The following is a 21,023-nucleotide window of genomic DNA, read 5'->3' on the forward strand; positions in this document are numbered from 1 at the left end:
GTCTATTTACTTGGTTTGTATGTTTTCTGTCAGCATCACCAAACTTCTGCAGCAGACATGTTTTCTGCTTTGGTAGCCTTTGTGTTGTGTGCACTGGTTCCGTCGACAATACTTTATGTTCTACCATGCTGGCTTTGTCCAAGTTACTCGTTACCTTCTAAAAGACCAAGGTTCTTACCAGTGTATAGTTTACAACTGGAATTGTAGAAATGTTCATATTGTAAATTGCAGTAAGGTGCAGGTTATGGTGCAGGCAGATTGTAATTTTTCACAATGTGATGTTTCTATCAAAGGGTTTGGGGTTTTTTTGTTATTTATCAGTAGAAAGGTTGGCATTTGTGTGGACCAATCTGCAGTGTCATTTTAAAACCTATCTTTCGGCTTAAAATTTTCATGAGTATACATCAAATCATACATTTTGATGTATATTTATGTCAGTGAAATTTGGTTGAAAACTATATACAGTCATTTTTGTATTTTTTCTATGTTGTGAAGAATAAAATTGTAATTTTATAAGTCTGATTCACTAAGATTATTATAAGTTAAATGTATTTTTTGTATATTTAGAAATCTGGTATTACCTGGAGCTCTGAAAGATTAAGCATAGAGTTTTTATGCATGGTTGGAAGATATTTCTACTCGATAATATACAGTGAAATGGTTTGTATGCTAAAATACTAGTACGTGTTGTTGCCTTGTGAAATTGATTCTGTGCTCTCTGCCTGGATTTGGCCTACTGATCAGTGATACTAATTGCTATAATCCAAATAAAATAATTCTGAACAAAATACGTTGTATTGTTACTACTTAAGGAACAAAAGCAGATACTTTATAAATGTGAATTAGGGCTGTATTTTTATTCATTTGTATATAATGCGTACCTCGCAATTTACAAGATCTTTTTGGCATATATAACTTTTGAGCTTAAACAAAAGAATGAAGCAACGTGATACTTTTATGAATGCTCTGCTTTTCACTTCTAAAAGAGGTATTTATAAGAACTTATTAACTGACTATGTTAACATTCAAACTTGCAACTTCCTGAAGGATCCTCAATAGAACGCAAGCTCTTTGTTCTCCTGTTGTTATCTGTACACTAGATGGTGACGGTTTTCTACAAAAACAAAGTTATTTGAGTATTATAAATGTAGTGGAATGCTTAACTAATGCAACAGAATACTTCAGAGTTCATTTACTAAATATAAAATGTCTGCTACCATGGCAATGTTCTTAGCATTTTTAACACTTCCTGAGAGAGATTTAAATACTGTGTCTAGATGCCATTAATGCTCATAAATAACAAGTTATAATCCTCTAATAGGAACTGAGTAGTAGTTGCAGAGTGAGTGCTGTTATTCTAGGCATATGCTTGTCATAAGATTGCACAGCTACAGTGATTTTTTTTTGACTGCAGACAGGATGAAATAATGTTGTCATGCCCAGCCTCAGCACATGTCCTACACATGATAGATGTGACTTAGCACTACTGTGTAATTAAGAACTTCTCTTTGAAATGTTACGCCGTGAAGAGTGGTGCTGAGCTCCATTTGTGCCTTAAAATAACTACTACTGGTTATTTGTGTTTCCTCTTCGCAGTTTGAAAACAGTATGTGTGGAAACAATTTTAGTTACCTAGGGATAGCATTAAAAAGTCTGAAAAGCATAAGGATTCTGTGTTTGTAAGCAAATTAATTTCACAGTAGTATTTAAGGCTCATCTTAAATAAAGTGTTGGCAGTTCTTGACATAAGACTGGAGGAAGGATCTGTGCTGGTGTGCTGAGTATAAAATAAAAAGGTGTGAATTTCTGTGTGATTCAGTTTTATTTGGTATGGACTGAGCATTTCTAGAGTTGGGAGTGATTGACAAGCCATGCAACTGCCTGGAACTTCCATTCAATACCAAGTGGCTTTTAAATTCTGCTTCCCATCTCCTAAACAAATATTCTTCCACACTTGTCAAAAGACTTCTAATGTTGTAGTGAGAGAATTAATAAAGCTTCTGTGGTGGTTTTTGAAGGCTACCTTGAAGCAGTTGGAATTAAAAATATGAATGGAAAATATAAAACTCTTTTAATACTGTTGGTCACTAATTTTCAGAATAATACTTTCCTTTACAGATGTGAAAGATACCAAAGCCCCTTCTGTCTTCACAAATTAGCTGGGCATTAGTATTGTCAGAGGTGTGGTTTTTTTTTCTCTTTGATGTGCTGACATTGATAATGTGCTAATATTAGGGAAAGAGATGTTACTGTCAATATTGTATCTTAATTTTTCTAGTGTTTTAAGTAGATGCATATTACTTCAATTTTCCACTATAAAAGCATAATTCACAATGTTAGAAACACTTCCATGTCTAGTTATACTTGCACAAACTCTGTGTCACAACAAGCTGCCTCTCTGTAGATTAAATTAATTCCATATAGTTTGTACATAGAAATTTTACATTACCTGATACTACATGAGGTGGTTGTTATTGGGAAATTCATTAGTGGAAGTTTTTGCAGAGGCTTATTCAGCTGAATCGTGAACACTGAATTGCATTTTGTCCTCTCTTTTTGACTCCTGCTTCAGACAGTCTGCACAATCTTCTGCAAACCATCTGTTATCACTTACAACAAGCATACATTAAAAACTTTAATACTGACACGTTCTAGTTTGAACACTTGATCTCGCAGAATCATATTTGCTGTGTAATCTACATGCAGTCTCTTGGGCACTATAGTGGGTTAGTCTCACTCTAAAAACAGTGTGATAATCTGAAGAATATATATGTATATAGACATTTCAGGTATCTTTAAAATTAGTTTTAAGTTGATATCAATTTAAAGGTCAGCCCTTTGTTTCTTCTGCATCTAGCATGCCTACAAAAATATTTAGCTGTGGAGAAGATATAGGAAGTGGAGGACCTTCCACTTAGCCTAACACTAGGTTGCTTTTATGAAATCAGTTTGCTTTTTAGTTAAAGGTTTCTTCAGGTAAAATACAACCACTTCATTTACTGGATAAGAAAAAGATGCTGAGTGCTGGTCATATCGACTAAGTAACAGTCAATAAAAAGATGAGATGGAAGAAGAAGAGAGGTACTAGAGGATACAGAGCTACCATTTTGCTTCCCAAAGAATATTTGGGAGTTGACAAAACTTCCTTTTTTCCTTTGGTATCCAGTAGTTGCTGGTTTTGTCAGTGGTTTGGGTTTGGGGTTTTTTGGGGGGTGGGTGTCGTTTTTTGTTTGTTTGTTTATTTGTTGTTTTTTTTAAGGCAGAATAACAGTGTTTAATGGAAATGCTGCAGTGTTTCGTCTGGTGTGCTGATGACATGATGAAGTCCCTTTAATTCTCCACCAGGTGTTTATTACATGATATGGGGAACTGGATGCAGTGGCTTAGGTGCTCTGTTTTAGTCATCTGTTCCTGTGTATAAACTACTTCTGGGAAGTTGCTGGTTTGAGTATTAAATGTTTTTGATGCAATTTAAGTAAACAAAGCACTTTAACTGTTCTGAAGTTAGCAGACTGGAACAATGGAAGAAGCTTTCTTGCATCAGCAAGGAAATGGATGTGAAATTGAAAGTAAGACACTGCTGCTTAGTTTTTGTGGTGAGACTCGAAATTAACAGTTAATATTGTAAAAGCTGTACCAGAAGTTAAGCTCTGCAATGTGAAGGTGTTGAATTATTCTTCAAAAAGTATTGTCAAATCAAAGGATATGTGGAAACCTGCTTTAGGCATACCAGTGCATACAAACATGGGGCAGATATGCTCCAGGATCCTGGTGATACATGACTGCAGATCAGGCCATAGCTTGCCAGATTTTGAAGAAATAAATTGCTGGTGGAAAGATGTAAAACTACTACATACCACTGGTGTTCAAAATCATATGATTTAGTTATTCTCGGTTACATGTTTTAAACTGATACTTGTTTGCATAACAAACTATCATTAGAGTCCTGTTATATGAATTCTTAAGAATAAATGTACTGTATGATGTATTGTTATCTGCCCATTGAAGTCATGTAATTCAGAATAATTTTTCAATAAAAAACATTGCCTGGTTTTGTATATTTTTATTCAAGCCTGGCTTTCTCTTGAAAACAGGGTAGGCTATAATTTTTTTTTTCCTGGCACATTTACCCAGTCCTGACAGGGACTTCAGCCACTAAAAAGTACAGCCAGATTTGAAAGAAGGGTAGAAGTCTTAAAGAAATTCCTACAACTTGTGTCTGTGCTTAGCTCCAGACTACAGCATGTGCTAATCTCATGTCAGAGTAAATAAGGAGGGTGATGAACACAAAGTAAGATGAAAACATTTGAGACTAGGTTTTGTTAGTCATGTGCACAGAGTAATACTTTTCCATGCACCCTCTTGTGGTTCCTTATGTAATTAGGACAGTATTGGTCTGTTTTTTTCAGTGTGAATTTGATGGGAAAACCCACCTGACTCTGGGCCCTTTTTTCATGTGTACTGAAGCTAGGCTTCCTGGTAGTAGAAGTTGATGGGTTGCTGGTGTGCTTAGTGCTATAATAACAAGGCCTATCACACACTTCCATTTTAGGCATGTATGACCTTAACTATTGGTGCCACTTAACTATTTATGCTTGTATTGCAGACAAGTATAGCAATTTTGTAAGTGGAACTTAAGACTGAGCCTCACTACAGCTTATGTAAAGGTATTTGATAAACTAGCTCAAAACTGAATAGCTTATGTGCCAAAAGCATAATTGATCTGCTCTGAGCTTCATACAGGCTACAGGAGTCCACTTGGGACAAATACTTTAGTCAGGCTAACATTGCTTTGATGTTATCCATAGGTGAGCTAGCAAGGCTGACTACTGAGTAGGTATATATGGGCTACAGTTAACAAATGAGCTGCTGTGTTCACAATCTTTGTAGAGAAGTGGAATCCTTGGCTACTTTTTTTCTTAATGTCAGGATTATGTGAAATCCCTGTGAATGACCACATGAATTATTTGTGGTATGGCCAATTTCATGATGCAGTCCTCCTGTATTGCATATGTATGGGTTGCAGACTGCATCCCAGCTCTAGCTTGTCCTAAACAGGTGAAATGTTGTGGATGCTGCTGTGAAAAAGCTGATAAACCTGATACAGTAAGCACCATGTCTTGCTAGGCTTCTATGTACCTCTAAAAAACGTAAAAGTTAGTGATGAGTCAGGTTGTTTTGGGTTGGGCTTTTTGTTTATTTTTTTAAATGGCTGTGGTTTTGTGTTTTCACAGTTTTCTACTGACTTTTGATTCTATTCCTTGTGAATCATCAGATGGGGGGGGGGGAGCAAGAGAATATATAATAGCAGCTTGTTCAGTTTCAATATTTCGTGCCTCCAAGATGGATTCTTTTATCTGCTCTGGATTTCAGAGGGCTGTTTTGGACTATGCAAAGATGGTCAGTGAAAGGACCAAGAACCTGTTTTATAAAAGCTTCACTAATTTAGGGAGCATGGATATTTTGGAGTTCTGGATTTAATGCTTGCATGCATCTTGTAGTGCATGAAGGCCATGAAAATTGAAATGTGTGATATGTGTTCTGAGGTCACTAGATGTTGCTCCCTGTTTTAAGTAAATAATGCAAAGAAAGAATGCTAATGTTTGTCTGCTGCACCTGTTGTAATAATAATAAAGAAAAAATGTTTTGATATGATTTATGAGGCTACCTCTGAAATCAGAATTTGCGTCAACTGTTTGTGTGTTGAAGAACCTCAGATATGTGCTTCACTTAGCTCTCTGCCTATACTTGTGTCTCTCATGGCTTCCTGAATGATCTTGTGGAGTTGATATTCTAGTAATTTTGTGCTGGCATTCTCTAAATCTTCCATGTGTGTACTTCCATGTAGGTATTATTTTAACCTGATAAATACTTTTTGAAAAAGAGAGAAACCCAAAGAGGCAGGGTTCAATTTTAATCCAGAATTTGGTTAAATTATGATTGAAGGTACCTAATGGAATTTTCCCCACCAAAAAAAGGAATAGCTTTTATGATTGGGTGAACAGAATTTGGGAAGGCTAGGCTAGAGTGGAAGGTGGAACATTAGCCTTTCTGCATAAGGAATAGTAAGTTTCTCTGTTTTGGTACTACATAGTCCTGTGATATTTGTGTTTGTTGATCTCTCTGAACAGAGTGAGTAAATACTCTTCATTTTACAGATTAGAATACAAAGAATACTTGTATTGACTAAGGTCATAGTTTGTAAATAGCTGTGTTGGGACTGAAATATAGAAGCTCCTCACTTTTACAGTCACTCTTCAGAAACTGACTGGACTAAGTTATGAAAGGTAAAGGTACTGCTATCTATGTATAATTAAAAACAGAGGGTAATTGCCTGAATGTTCTTAGAATAAATGTTAGACATTTTTAAATGACTTCACAGCCACCCAGGATATGCTGTGGTTTTGCTTTCTCACATTACTCTTTCGGGTGAGACAAACAATAGTTCCTTATCTGCCATTTATAATCAGGTTCCTGACTTAGAAACAAGAGCCAGGGCTTGAAGAAACTGCACGTTAGAATAAAACCTGTAGGTAAACTGTCCATATTGTAATCTGTACCCTGAATATTACAATATTCTACTAGTTACCTTATTTCTACTGTAGTTCCAAGATAGGAGATCCAGTAACATGATCACCTGAAAGTAGGCATTAGTTTTAAGATTTTTGTATCCATGTGGAATCTTGCATCTTCTTTGTCATAGCCCTATATGTCCTCTTTGTGTGAAGTGCCTGATTATTTGGCACAACTCTTTGCTTCTAATACAGCATCCTTATTGTTTTCACAAGTTACAGATTTCTTGCAGAATCTGTTCTAACTGCTCCTTTACCTTTCTTTAAACTTGCCATCTCATATTTACCTACCTGTTTTTAATGTTACAAACTTGTGGTTGAAGACTTGTTTTCCCCTCTAGCAAGGACAAAGCTTTTTTCGCCTCTGGCTAAGGAACACCCCCACCCCCCAAAAAAACCCAACCAAAAAAAACCCCAAACCAAAACCCAACTTTGATGTCTTCAGCTTTAGCATCAATTATTGTAATGTTAGAAAAAAGCGAAACTACTCATATGTTAAACAAAATGACATAGTGAAAAGAAACATGAATGACAGTCTAGAATTGAAACTACTGGTTTCTGGTACCTGTATATGTAAACTTTCTGGAGAAGGGGCTATAGCTTACTGTACAGTGGAATCCTGCCTTGGATTCAGACTTCCAGAGGCTATCATCATGCAAAAGCTAAATAAGACTTGACTTAGTCCCAGTAGTGAAACATAAGAACCTTATAATTATTTGGCCCACTACCTGATCAATGCTTTGTTGATATCCAGAACTAAATGTAGTGGGATGTTGATGTTGGATCTGGAACGTGCCTGGTTCTTACACATACCTACTTAGTCATTTTCTGTCAGGCTGAACTGATTTTAAACATTAAGTTGTTGAGTGTCATCTTTCTCCCTTTACTTGGTTTTACAATGGCACATTTTTGTGAAAAAGTGAGATCTTTTTCTGCTGGCTTTGAGAGAAGAACTCCAAAAAGGGACTGTGTACAAAACAAAAAGACCTGTCCTAATTTATGATTCACTGAAGAATTGTTTCACTGTCTTTATCCCTACAGTTCTGGTACTGTGCAGCCAGAGTAACCAACCATAGAATTCTTGAATTTTGTTCTACTTTAGTGTATGGATACAGCATGGACAGCATCGTATAATATCCCAAGAAAAGATAAATTCCATCTGAAAGATAGTATTTATGTATAAAAATGTCTCCTCGTGTGAAGGCAATCTTGCTCAGGTGTGGTATGTAGCATCTGGCAGGAAAATGTCACGAGTGAGCACCACTGTAATAGTTGCATGCATTTTTTTAGTGAAAATCTTGAACTGTGTATTCCTGGTAAGTAAAAGATGCTCTGTGGAAGCAGCTGCTGAAAATTCAATACGATTTTACAAACCTTCACTGAAATACAGAAAGGCCTAAATTGCTGTAGTTTGTGGAGTTACTTGCAAGCGTAAAGGACACGTGAAGAAGAGCTTGTGTTTGGAAGATTATCTGGCTTTGCCAACTGTATCCGCCAATGCCAGCTCTCTACAACCCTTGCCTTATCTGTGTGCCTTGATAATCACAGCTTCAGCACTACTACTCCTAAGGGCTACTTGTGCATGGGGATCTTTGATGTTTGGACGAACATCTGGTCAAGTACCATTTTATGCTACTTAAGCTAAGCAGTTACCTGATTTGACAGTTTGTTCTTAATAAAACATGATACAGGACACTAAGCGATAATATTCTTCTTAGTACATAACACTGTAAATCATTAATAGGCTAACTCACATCTGCAGAAAGAGTGGATCATCTGAAAGAATGTTGTAGAAGAGTCTGGTGTTTGAAGCTTGTTGGGAACTGCTGTGGTATCCTCCCTGTACCCCACAACCGTGGCAGAGAATATACGCTCCACTAAGACCGTGTCACAACACTGTCTGTGGGCTGCAGTTCAGGTGGCTGAAAAAAAACCCCAACAATAGCCTGCATTTGTATTTTAGCCTTATTTGCTGTGTTAGTAGTAGGTCCGGTAATAGGTACCGAGGTCGGGGGAGGTTTCTTTGGGGCTTTACCTTCCTCCGTTCACCAGCGTTTTGGCCGCCGTTGCTTGATCTTGACGTTTCTGACCTCTTGAGGAGGAGGCGGTTTCCCTTTCCTCCCCCTTCCTCCAGGGAAAGCTGCCCCTCAAGAGCCCACAGCCTCGACGATGAGGCTGAACACAGAGATAACCCCCTTTCCCTCCCGTGGCGGCGGGCGCTGGCAAAACCCAGCCGCTCTCCGCCGGGTGGGACCGCCGGTAGGGCCGATCCCTTGGGCACCACCTCAGCGAGGCCGCCGGGCTGGCGCCTCAGGGAGCGCCCTCGGCCGGGCGCGGCCCGCGGAGCGCCGAAGGAGTTAACGGCCGCTCCGCGGCGGCCCGCCCCTCGGCCGCGCGCATTGGCGGGCCGGCTGGCGGCGGCGACCAATGGCGGCGGGCGGCGGCGGGGGGCTCGCCAATGGGGGCCGGCGGGGGGCGGTGGCGGGGGCCGGCGCGGCCGGCGCCCGGTTGAATGGGGAGTACAAAGAGGCGCGGGGCCGGGACAGGCCGCCGCCGCCGTCCCCGGGAGAGGCGCGCGCGGGGCGGCTGCCGCTCGTAGCCCCGCGCCGACGCCGCTCCGCTCCTCTGACAGCGCGGGGGAAGGGAGCGCCGAACCCCCCCCCTTTTTTCTTCCCCCTTTTTTTTTTTTTAATTTTTTTCCCTCTTTCCCTGCAGATTTGCTCGTTTCTCCCCTTCCCCGGTGCCCGTGGAAGAGGCGCTCCCGCCTCTCGAAGGCGCCGCGGCGTAGCGGCAGCGGTAGCCGGAGCGGCGGCGGCCGCCGTGTGCATGAGCAGCGCGGCTGCCGCCGGCCCTGTCTTGCCGCCGGGGCTCCGCCGCCGCTGGGAGGCGAGGCGAGGCGAGGCAGGGTCGCCGCCACCGCCGCAGCCCGGCCCGCCCCGGGCAGCCCCGCCGCGCCCAGGGCCCCCCCGGCAGGGGATGCTCCCGCCGCCGCCGGCTGCCGCGGCCCTACGAGCCTGAGCCTCCGTGCCTTCCCCGCCGACCGGCCCGCGGCGAAGCCGCCCGCCTCCCCGCGGGGCGGCCGGTGCCGCCGCCCGCCCGCCCTGCGCCCGGCCCCGAGCGGCGGGTGCCGGGCCGGCGTGGCGCGCTGCGATGCGGCTCCCCCGCGGCGCCCGGAGCCCCTGCGGCTGCCGCGGCTCGGCTGACGGCGAGCTGCCGTGAGGTGGGGCCGTCCCGGCCCCGGCGGTGCCGAGCTCGCTCGGGGGTGTCAAAGCACCGGGGCCGGCGATGGCGCCCGCCGCCGCGCTGCCCTGAGGGTCCCGCCGGGGAGACCCCGGCTCTGGGGGCCGCCTCGGAGGCTTTGGGGGCGTTTGCGGGTTTTGCCCTTTTTTTGTTTTTGGGTTTGTTTTGGTTTTTTGTTGTTTTTTTTTTTTTTCCTTTTTTTCCCCCTCCCCCCTGCTGTCTTTTGGGGTTTGCTCCCACCTAGCTGCTTGTCCCCTGTGGCGCGGGAGCCCCCTGCTCCTGGCCGGCGGTCGTCCCCCTCACCCCGCTGCCCCTTCCCTCAGGGCATGTCCCGGTCCAACAGCGTCAGCCCCCCGGGCTTCGGCGGCCCCGCGCCCTGGGCAGGCACCGAGCAGCACCGCTCGGCCTGGGGCGAAGCGGAGGCCCGGGCCAATGGCTACTCCTACCCGCCGCCTCCCGACAGGTCCTCGGGCAAGAAGGCCTCCCGCATGTCGAGCAGGTGGAGGAGCGAGGAAGACTACGAGCCCCAGGCGAGCCGGAGCCGCGGGGAGAGCGGCTGCAGGATGATGAGCTTTAGGTCCAAATCTGCCTGGCAGGAGCACGGTGACGACAGCCGACGTCACCGGTCCCGCCACCCGCCTGGTGGTGATTCCCCCGCTGCCCCCAACAATGCCAGCCCCCGGCAGCTGGGGGAGCAGGGGGAGGTACGGCCCCGGTCCGTGGAGCTGGGGCTGGAGGAGAAACGCATTAAGGCCAAGATTGAGGAGCTGGAGGAGGAGGACGGGGACGAGGGGGACTCCGAGGCGGCCTTCTCCATGGGCAGCTGTTGCAGCAGCCTGCTGCAAATCTTCAGGTCCAAGAAGTTCCAGTCGGAGAAACTGGAGCGCCTTTATCAGCGCTACTTCTTCCGTCTCAACCAGAGCAGCCTGACCATGCTCATGGCCGTGCTGGTGCTGGTTTGCGTGGTCATGCTGATCTTCCACGCCGCGCACGGCCACTATGAGGTATCCTACGTCGTGGTGCTCTCTCTGGCCATCCTGCTGATGGTGGTGCTGTGCATGGTGTGCAACCGCAACGAATTCCACCAGGACCATATGTGGTTGGCGTGCTACTCCGTCATCCTGGTGATCCTGGCAGTGCAAGTGGTAGGGGTTCTGCTGGTGTGGCCCAGGAGTGCCTCGGAGGGCATCTGGTGGACCGTCTTCTTTATCTACAGCATCTACACGCTGCTGCCGGTGCGGATGAGGGCCGCGGTCATCAGCGGGGTGGTGCTCTCCGCCATCCACCTGGCCGTCTCCCTTAAGATCAACGCGGAGGATAAGTTCCTCCTGAAGCAGGTAGGTAAGCCCCGAGCCAGTTTGGGGGTGTGCTCGGCAGCCCCCACCTGCCCACCGCGTTGAAGGCCAGGGAAAGTGGGGTTGTCTGACTTCCACAGGCCTGCCTGATGCTGGAAGGCTGACAGGGCTTTCTGTCGAACCCCTAGGTTACCTGCCACAAGATGGGATGTTGTACAATGTGGTGGCTAGCCTGTAATCTTGCCTCTTTTATAGCTGTGGTGTTTCCTCGTTGCTGCTTTTCATTAAGGCTCTAAACGTTTAAGAAGTGTGCCTTACTGGTTTCCCATGACCGCTGCTCCAGTGCTGTCAGCCAGCCCTGCTAATGCCCTTCAGTTGTATTTAATGTAAACAGCTCTGTGCTAAGCACACCTGTGGAATGGTATCTGTGCGTGCTGCCGTGTTACTGAGAAATGTGTGGAGAGTCTTGCCGTTTTTATCGGCTAGAGGTTATCCTTGTGTGTCACTCTCGAGTCTGGGTTCAGTGTCGGCGCGGTGCTTGCTGAGGCGTCAGAGACCGTGCTCCACAGGAATGTGGAGTAAGCGTTTGGTTTAGCAGGAAGATGTTTTGCTTTGAGATGTGCTGGAAATATCTATGGTGAAGAAGCCCAGAGTCCCTATACAGCTAGAAAAAAAAAGTTTAAAAAAAAAAAGTATAAATGCAGATTATTATTTAGCTGTGATATCATGTTTAACTGGAGCAGTTCAGTTCACGGGAACAATAAGACTATTATTGAATGCATTACAGTGCAATTTTTAATTACCATATCTGTATAAACAACGGCAATACAAGGCGCCACTCTTCAAGTGAAGCAAGCAGCCTTGGGGCTGGTGTACTTTAAGCTTACCAGACACTTTGGCAATTGGGAAAACATGGACTTAAAACATTGTAGCTATGTGGTAATCATCATCCTTCTGATGAACAGGACTCTGAACAAGGATGAGCCTGTCACAGAGTCAGCCCTGATGCTTGTATGTAACCAGGGATTGTTTATTAAAATCAGGTGTTTGGTAGCGTAGTACAGCCCTATCACATAATACAAAATACAGCCTTGCGCTTGCAGTGCCTGCCTTGAGTCTTACTTTTGAGTTGTTTTGGGTTCCACCTATTGCAGTGTCAGGAAAAGTTGTAGGGCTTAAATAAAACTTTGGTAGGATGCGGCTGTTGCTGCTCTGCTCTACAAAATAGCCCATGAAATTACTCTTTTCTCCCCCCTGCCCAGTTAAGCCTGCTTGGACAGTTTCTGGCTTTGTTCTTAGTTTGTTAAAGATATTTTTATAAACTGTACATGGCATATTTTTCTTATGCTTGATATAAATGGCTTTTTGTGCATTTCCAGTAGAGCATACACTGCGAGTGAGACAGTTGCTGTTCTTCTGCTTGATTTGGAAAAGTTTGCTAATGGCCTCAGCTCTTCCTCACTGGGGCTCTGGTCCTGCAAAGCCTTGTGCATGCTGTTAACTTTGTAAACCGAGACTTGTCCTATTGAATTCAGTTTATTATTTGGAGACTGTATTCTTACATATGTAGGCAAAGCTTGTCATGATTATGGCCAGAAGACTTAGCAGTCTGTTGCAAGCAAAGTTGAGTTTGGAGGATACTAACGAGTGCATAGAATATCGTTATGTTGGAAAGTGTTTGTAACTGTATTTTAATGGGAAGGAGCCTAAATGTCACAAAGGCCACATGATTAAGTCCCTCAGTAGAGAATTCGGGATAATTACAGCTCCGTCCCTTTCCAAATGCAGCAGGGTTATTTGTAAGAGGTTCAGCTTCTGTATAAATGTGCACTTGTCAAAGGTAAAAGCACAGGCAGTAGGTGATGGTACAGTACGCACAAATTTCTGCGTTACACAGTTGCTTTCCCTTTCATACTAGCGCTGGGTTTTCCTGCAGTTTGACAATAAATATTCAGTTAATGAGGAATGTCTTAGGAGTACTCTTACTTTGTTTTCAAAGGCAGAGTGTTTCTCCATGTTGCCTGTTTATTTTTCCTACTAACACCAAATGCCGGTCTCTATCTCGCTGTGGTCTACGTTGGCGTAGCTCTGGCTGAATTCAGTGGGGTTGTACAAGGCCAAGAATCAGATTCCTTGCACGTTTGCGTATGAACATGAGCTGCTATCTCTGGCTGTCTGATAGAAAAATCTGTTTCTGCCGAGCACATCGCCTCCCAGTTATTAACAGGCCTTCCTCACTGGGGCTGTATCTCGTTGCCATGGAAATCTGTTGTGTTCAGCTCTGCCCCACCAATGCATGCAAGCCCTGTTTTCCCCCTTCGAACTAACAGGAGTGAAGGCAGACAAAGACCAGATAAATCGGAAAGAGGGGGTTAAGTTGTTTTCAGTGACTTCACACTGGCAGTCACATCAGCCTGGGTTTTGTGGAGCAGGAGTGGATGTGAATGCGTTCGTGACTATGTGACCAGATGGTTCTTTATCCACGGCAGTCACAGAAGAAAGGCTGGTTAGGATGTGTATCCCCTTTCCTCTGTTTTTCATGGCATTTTTAACCATAATACTTAAGCGAGTTCTTCTTTGTGGGGGCTTTTTTCTTTTAATCTTCTCCCAGTTGTTTCCGAGCCAGGAAAAATCATACACTCTTGTTATGATCCACTAACATTCGAAGCTGAGTGACTCTTGTGTAGACTCCTGAGCACTTTTATGAGGCTCAGGAGCCTGTTTAAAACTTCACTGCTCCTCTTTCTCAAGAGAGTGAAATTCTTGGTTGTAGGTCCCTTTTGGGAGAAAGGCAACTTATTGGATTCTCTTGCTGAGAATGCATGATTTTATTGTCTGAATTACCTTCTCCTAGCACTGCTGGACTTCTCTGTCACCAAACTCTCTGGTCCAAGGCTATGCTCGTCAGGCTTCATGAAAGGGTTAAGGCAGTCCGCTATTTCTGAATCGGTAAAGTGGCAGGAGTAAAGGTAGTTGTGATTGTTCAGTCTTAACTGAGCTGCTTTTTTTAATAATTCTTCTGGGGTCACTGGATGTTGAAAGTAGGCTCTGACTTCTCTTTGCCACCTGGAGGAGTCTGGGGTCTGTCTTTCAAAAGAGTGCCCTGAGCACCCCTAGCAAAAGCAGCAGGTATACTTGGTACCTCTGCGAGTCTGGTTGGGTAGAGGCAATGAACTTGGCTTCTTGAACTGATGTTTGATTTGACCAAAAAATGCTAATTAATACAAATTATTGCATTATATTCAAAAGTTATCCAGTGCTGAGGGAGGGCAGAAAAAGAAATAATGTATTTGAGAATTTACTCGCACGCAAAGACTGCTGCTGGAAGCAGAACACATTAAATGTATGACACTCCGCCAACTACAAATCTTGATTGCTTAAAGGGTTTTTTTGTGTACTTATGATCAATTAATTCTAGAGGGACTGCTTTCAGATTTATTGGGGAGGGGATGACTGCATTTGTCTTCAGGTTTGTGTCCTCGTGTTATTCTGGGACAGTTTGGATTACAACTGTGTTTCAATGCACACAAGTCTGTCTTCCTCTCTTTTTATGTATAGTGTATCTCTTTTTAGGCCAGCCTTTTCCTTTTTCCATGGGTTGACTTTGATAGACTTTTGGGCTCTGAAAACACACAGAACGCCAGGATTCATGTAAGAAGTACCTCACGTGTGAATGAGAATATCTAATACTTAACTGAGAAAGAAATTTACTATTTACCAATAAACTGCCTTGCAATCACAACAGAGATGATACTAAGATTTATTCTGTGTTCTGGTAGAAACAAACTACCTAGCTGACCCACAGACTTGTACGGATGCATGAGAAGAACTTACAGCATACGGGTTGCAGATGCTTAACTGAAATCATGTGAGTAGACCAGCTGCCCTCAGTGCAGATAGCCTTGAGTAAGCACTGGCATTTTTGTAAGACTAGGGGCTAAGGGACAGGGAGTTTCACAACAGAGTTTATTGGGCTCTGAATCAGACTTAAAAAGGGATGGGGATTGTGTGTGGGAGTGGGTGGGGGACCAGGGGTAAGGGATAAGAATGCCACATACAACCATCAAACAAACCGGTGGACTGAGGTTAGATTTACTCCTGTTTTCCCATCCAAACCTGTTTTATTGTAACTTTCTGAGGTTCCTTGTTCAAGGATACAGTTAAGTCTTTGTAGTTTATTAACTCAGTGTGAGTGGGTGACTGTTAAGGTACCACGAAAACGTAAGACTGGGAAAGATAAATACTTTTTTTTTTGTCTTGTGTTAGTAACCTCATCGAAAGAGAAACTGAAATGCTCTGATCTCTTTCCTCCCCAAATACTACTGCAGACCTTCTGTAAAGGATCTCTGATAGCACAGTTCTGAACAGCTGCCCCAGCACATGCCTCTGATTTATGGCACTCTGATTCAAGGCTCCTGATGCTGAGCTCCTTCTTGCTCGGCCCCTTTCCATACGCCTCCGTCATAACAACATTACATTAGTACTCCTCATCCTTCACTTCTGAGAACTGTGTACGTGTTGGCCTTTCTCCCTGTCAGTCTACATTAATGGTACATGATTGATCCGCAGCTGCATGGTGGCTCTCTCAAAAGCGTAGCATTTCAGTTTAACCACTTCTAGGAAGATGTTGGTATGAAACCATGTGCAGTCTCTCTCCTTTCCCTAAATAAACTGTCATTTCAGCAGGACTAAAAACAGCTTCTTACTGTAATAGGATATCGACTTGAGTCTTGTGGATATCTTCTAGCATCTTGTAAAGATGCTTTTTAGATGCAATTTAAATGGCATTCAACAAGAAGCTAGTCACATAGCAGGAGAAATAGTACTGTATGTTCCATCTCAGCCTCAGTGTGCTTAAGATATGAAAGTGATGACTGATTTCAAGACTAACAGATTCTCAGAAGTGTGTCAAGACTCAAGTCACTGTATTGCACTTTCATTGTCTTTGAGTGGCCTTTATTCATAAAGAAGGAGAGATGAGCTACCTGAAATGTGGATATATCTGTCACTTTTCTTACAGTTGTTTGCTGCCTGTTTTGCTTTTGTCCACCTGGAAAATAGATTTGAGTAATGTTTATTTAGGATGTGATTTTAAGGCACTCGGCCACATGGGGCCAGATACTGTGTGCCTCAAACAGCACGTAATGTCCTGTTCTGCATAAACATGGATATCAGTAGAGCTCTCGTATAGTAAGATGTGCTCCAGCAATGCTAACAAATTTAGAATCTGCCTGAGCAGCAGTTTGACTGAAGTTAGTAAAAATTGATGATTTGTGGTCTTTTGTTCAGGGAAAAAATGGCAACCTGAAATATTCAGTAACTGTTGCATTGGTAGTTGCCTCCCTATTGTAATTCTGTAACAGACGTAATTAATTAAATCCCTGAGGTATTGTATATCAATTAGTCCTTAGCAGGAAAATTGTCTGTATCTCTTGGGAATGCATGTGTTGCTTGAGGTTTACAAAGGCATATCTGTTTTTCTTAGCTCCTAAATTACCCTATGATCGTGCCACCTCCTAATCTCCCCCCCGCTTGCTTTATCCTCCTTCCCACCACCCTGCATTGGTTTAATATTTCACTGTAATGTTCACTGGTATCAAAAACTTTCAGTGTAATAGTGTTTGAGTGCTGTGTGTCTAATTTCTGCATGTTACTGGATTCTTAATAGGTTCGTTGTCTTCGTAAACTGACCCATTTGACTTATTTCTCTCAGCCTTGTGGTAGCAATCGCAGTCTTATAGCTGGCTTGGATCTCTGTGAATTGAAGATGAAACCTGATGGGAATGATATAGGTGCATTGCTCTGCCAGATGCACTAATTCTAGCAAAAGGCTTGTCCTTCTAGGCATTTTTATGACACGCTTGAAAAGGCAGGGTGTGCTAGTTCTGTTTGTTTCTGGAGAGGTGAAGATATTTAAGCAAAATATTTGGGATTCATCGAGATGCGTGAGGCAGAAGGATAGCTTTCCATGCCCTAATCTTACAAAGCAGTCATTGACTTGCCCTTCAGTGTCCTGGGCTCGATGGCTTGGTTTGATACCAGTGTGACCCCTATACTCTGTTAGAGACCTGTCCAAGGCAGGACATCTTATTTGCATGGTCTTTGTGATTAACTGCATTCAGATGATTGATTTATAAACCTGAATGGCAGCGGAAACAAAATGCTGATTATCCTAGTGCTAAAGGCTTGCTGGAACTGGTCATGCCCTCTTGGAGCCCGAATTGGCTCAGTGCTTCCTAAATGCCCTTTTGCTCCAAGTTCGCTGTTGCTTGGGTAGCGCTGCCGAGGTCTGGGGTGGAAGAGGACTGGGACTCTGCCCAGCTGGAATGTGAACTTTGGGCACCAGACTGTTCTCCAAATGCATTCAGTTTGTGTGTGATTAGCTAATCTTTCAGTCATGCACCATAGCTCCCTCTCAGTCTTTTAAGAAAATTGGAACAATTGCTAACTTTTTGGCCATTGCAGCAGTTGGAATAGTTACAGTCTCTTGGGAATAGCTGGTTTTGTCTTCATATGTTGGTTCTGGATATTACTCCCATTTTCTAATCGAACTAAAAGAACTTTCCTTCTGTCCTGGTAGAAGATGCAATGAAAAATCTCCAGCAGCAGCTGAAACACTGAGAGGTAAAAATTGAAATTATTTTGACAGCAGCTTCCATGTGTGTGGTAAAGTGATCCACCCTGTAGCTGGTAGTGGCATCTGAGAACCCATGCTTTGAAAAGTTCCTGTCTTCCTCTTCCCTCCCCTCCCCGTGCAGGTGGGTGCGGTTCAGAGAAAACACCCGCTTTTGTTTGGGGAGGTAGAATACAAGGCTCCAAGTTTTGCTAGCCTTGGGCAAGCTTTATCTTCCCATCTGCTTTATACTGTAGGATTTACACGGCACCTTGCACAGGTAATCTGTACCCAGAAAATGTAGTGCAGAGGGAGCTGGAGTGCACCAGAGTCTCCCCAGAGCCTTCCAGCTGCTACATGATTTCATGATGTGCTACATGGCGGGGGGGGGGGTTCATGGCCCAGAGGGGTAGGACAGTGACAAAGTGTGTGCAAGGAATGTGAAGATTCACAGCTTCTGGGAAGTGGGTGGGGTTCCTGTATAACTGCTGTGTGACTTTTTTCATCTCCTGTGAGTCCTGTGTTTTGATGTGGGATATACTCCGTGTTAGTTCCTTCCCTCCTTCTGAAGTCTAGCCTAGTGATCTGAACTTGTGATATCTTGCATCTAAGGGATGCTCTTTCTTCTTTTTGTTTTGACATTGATGATACTTTAAAAAAAAAAAAAAAATTTGTCTTTACCTGAGATATATCCTGCTGCTGCCAGAAATTTAATTTGATTCGTTATTATGAAGTCCTCGGGCTAGGTAAAAACCCAAGGGGAAATCTCATGTGAATGAAAAAACACAACCCCAAAGATATTAAAAAGGATAATCTAGTTATGAGGGGGTGTGAGAAACAGACAAGAATTTTAATATTTGTCTCCTGAACTCCAAAATGTTCTCACCTTATCACAGGAAAGCTTGAGGTTTCCAGCACATAAGATCACACATAAAATGGCTGTCAGGCCAAGACAAGAGTCAAAATGCTTTTTAGCACCTGCAGCTGGATCACTCCCAAGGAAATCTGTACTTGATGTTTTACAATGGTGATAAGTCTTGCCAGATTCATTGCTGGCAGGTACAGGAATGGCATCGTTGAACAGATCTGTGGTAGAATTTAACATGAGATGGTCTTGTTCTGACACTCCAAAAAATGGACTGAACACAATTTAAAGCTCTGCCTTCTGCTTTTAACCTTGCATTTGAACATTTGGGAAGCCCTTGTCCCATCAGAAGCCTGGTAGTTAGACAAGCTTGTGAACTGCTTCAGCCAGACACAGTCAGTTTGGCACCACAAAGGTGATAGATACATTTACAAGTGGTAAGAGACCCTATGGTTTAAGAATTCATGGACAGTGTTGGCATCACCAACAGTATTGCTTCTAGTGCCAGGCTGGCCTCACTGATACCCAGTATGATTTTTGTTACAGCATTCACTATAGAAAGTTTCATTGTATTGCCAGGCTTAGTTCTGAAAATAAAATATCTTTATGTACTTTTTTCTTCATATTTGTAAGTCGCTAATGCAATTGCAATGTATCCTTACTCTCTTCCCCAGACATCAAGAGCACAAATCATGTTTGTGTGTTTAAGATGTTATCTGGACTGTCTGTAGTAATACCATCAAGCAAATCCAGTGTGCACTGTATGGTCATCATTTGTGGCTTCTCCTACTTCAAAGCAGCAGAAATACCAGAGGAGAAGTATATTTCAAAGCATCCTCAATCCTGCCTCGATTTTGTTTTTAATTCCTCTAGCTAGAGTGCTGCTTCTGCAGTTTGAATGATGAGTTGTCAGGTGAAATATTAAACTTCCTTTTCTTTTCTTGAAAAGTTTTACACATCCATGCAACGCCCATAAAAATTTTTATTGTGAATTGGTCCTTTGTGGTACTGCTGCGCTTGGCTATCATCCTCCCTTTTCCTGGGAAACTTTGCTTTTGCGAGGTTGAGTTGGGGATTAAAGCTGCTCTACAGATTTAACATACACATTCCACTAGCATTGGAGTGCATCTTTGCAGACAGTAAACAAAGGACTGTGCTGATGCAGCAGAAGGGGAATATAAATGAAGAAAGGTTTGGGTTTTCTTATTTTCTTTTTCCCCCAGACATTAGGAATTGATCTCTCAAAGCAGCAACTTACGCAAACTGTTTATTCCTTAAATGTGTTTGCAGCTTGTATAAGACTTTCTGTCTCACTTCATAGTCAAAAGAAAAGGCTATGACACTGCTTGCAAGAACCTGTCATAAAACATTGCTAATGCAGACATGTCCCTGGCTGTATCTTCCCCTCCAGAAAAAGCCATGGCTCCTTCCCTTTATTTCTTGCTCTAGACTAAATGCTACAAGCACTGATCTCTGTGTGTCTCAGACTCTGAAAACTGAATTCTTAGAACTAGTAATGTGGTAAGGGACTACTCAAATCAGTATTTCTAAAAACAGTAGTTTGCTGGTCAGCCCACAGATGACAAAGCTACTCAGACATGCTTGCACAGTGATGAACTCTTTCCATTTGCTGGGAGGTACCCAACAGCAGCTTTGTGTGTATTCTTGCTTAATGTGTGGGTATTTATGCACGGAATTACACAAATGGGTGGACTAAGGGATACGTTATTAATGAAGATGTTTCCAGCTGAATGGGATTTCTTTTTTTTGGGCAGGTGGTTACTAGTAATCTCATAGAGGAAAGGAGGAAATGCTCTGTGGTACTAGGAAAGGAGGATACTCTGCAGTGTGGTGGGACACTGTGTAATTAAAATGTCAGTCTCACTCATGCTAAAAGCTAACTGCAGTCTTTAAAACTGTTAAACATGAAGTAGGTTACTAGTGTGGGAACTGCTATTGTGCGGTGAACCCTCTGGATCTTAAGGCCAGGAAGGACTACTGAGCTCGTTTAACACTATCACTGAACAATTCTTCTCTTACACTTAATGATTTCTTCTGTTCAGATGGTATGGAGGAAAAAAAAAAAAGTTTAAATGCTGAATTTCACAGTCTTTGTCAGTTGAAAAAGCAATCTGCAGTGAACTGAAGGTGAACTGAACCAGTACTTTTTTGCCTCTCCCCTCTTAGTAAGACATGTTCCTCTGATGGAACATATTGGGGGTATTTTCCTGCTTAATGTGGTGGCATCTACTTAAAACATTACACAGGTGGTCACGTTAGTTTGTGAAGGGGCTCTGATGTCATGCCCAGATTTTGTACTGGGTAATTATGTTCTTGCCTTCTTAACTGATGTTGAATATGGCATTTTTCTTTGCTCCATTTCCATTCTGGACTCTTTAACAGTACACCACCGAATAGCTGCTGTACATACGTGGGTT

At 43.4% G+C, this 21,023-nt stretch overlaps 1 protein-coding gene across 1 annotated transcript in view; it reads left to right on the forward strand.

Moving 5' to 3' along the window:
- The first annotated feature begins 9,999 nt into the window (after window positions 1-9,999).
- Window positions 10,000-21,023, forward strand: part of ADCY5 (adenylate cyclase 5) — a 220,636-nt gene continuing 209,612 nt past the window's right edge. The window contains exon 1 of the mRNA XM_069780958.1: window positions 10,000-11,149. Within this exon, the coding sequence (XP_069637059.1) occupies window positions 10,139-11,149 (1,011 nt within the window). The 5' untranslated portion in view covers window positions 10,000-10,138. The remainder of the gene's footprint in view (window positions 11,150-21,023) is intronic.

Source organism: Haliaeetus albicilla, chromosome 4 (assembly GCF_947461875.1).
Source record: "Haliaeetus albicilla chromosome 4, bHalAlb1.1, whole genome shotgun sequence".
NCBI lineage: Eukaryota > Metazoa > Chordata > Aves > Accipitriformes > Accipitridae > Haliaeetus > Haliaeetus albicilla.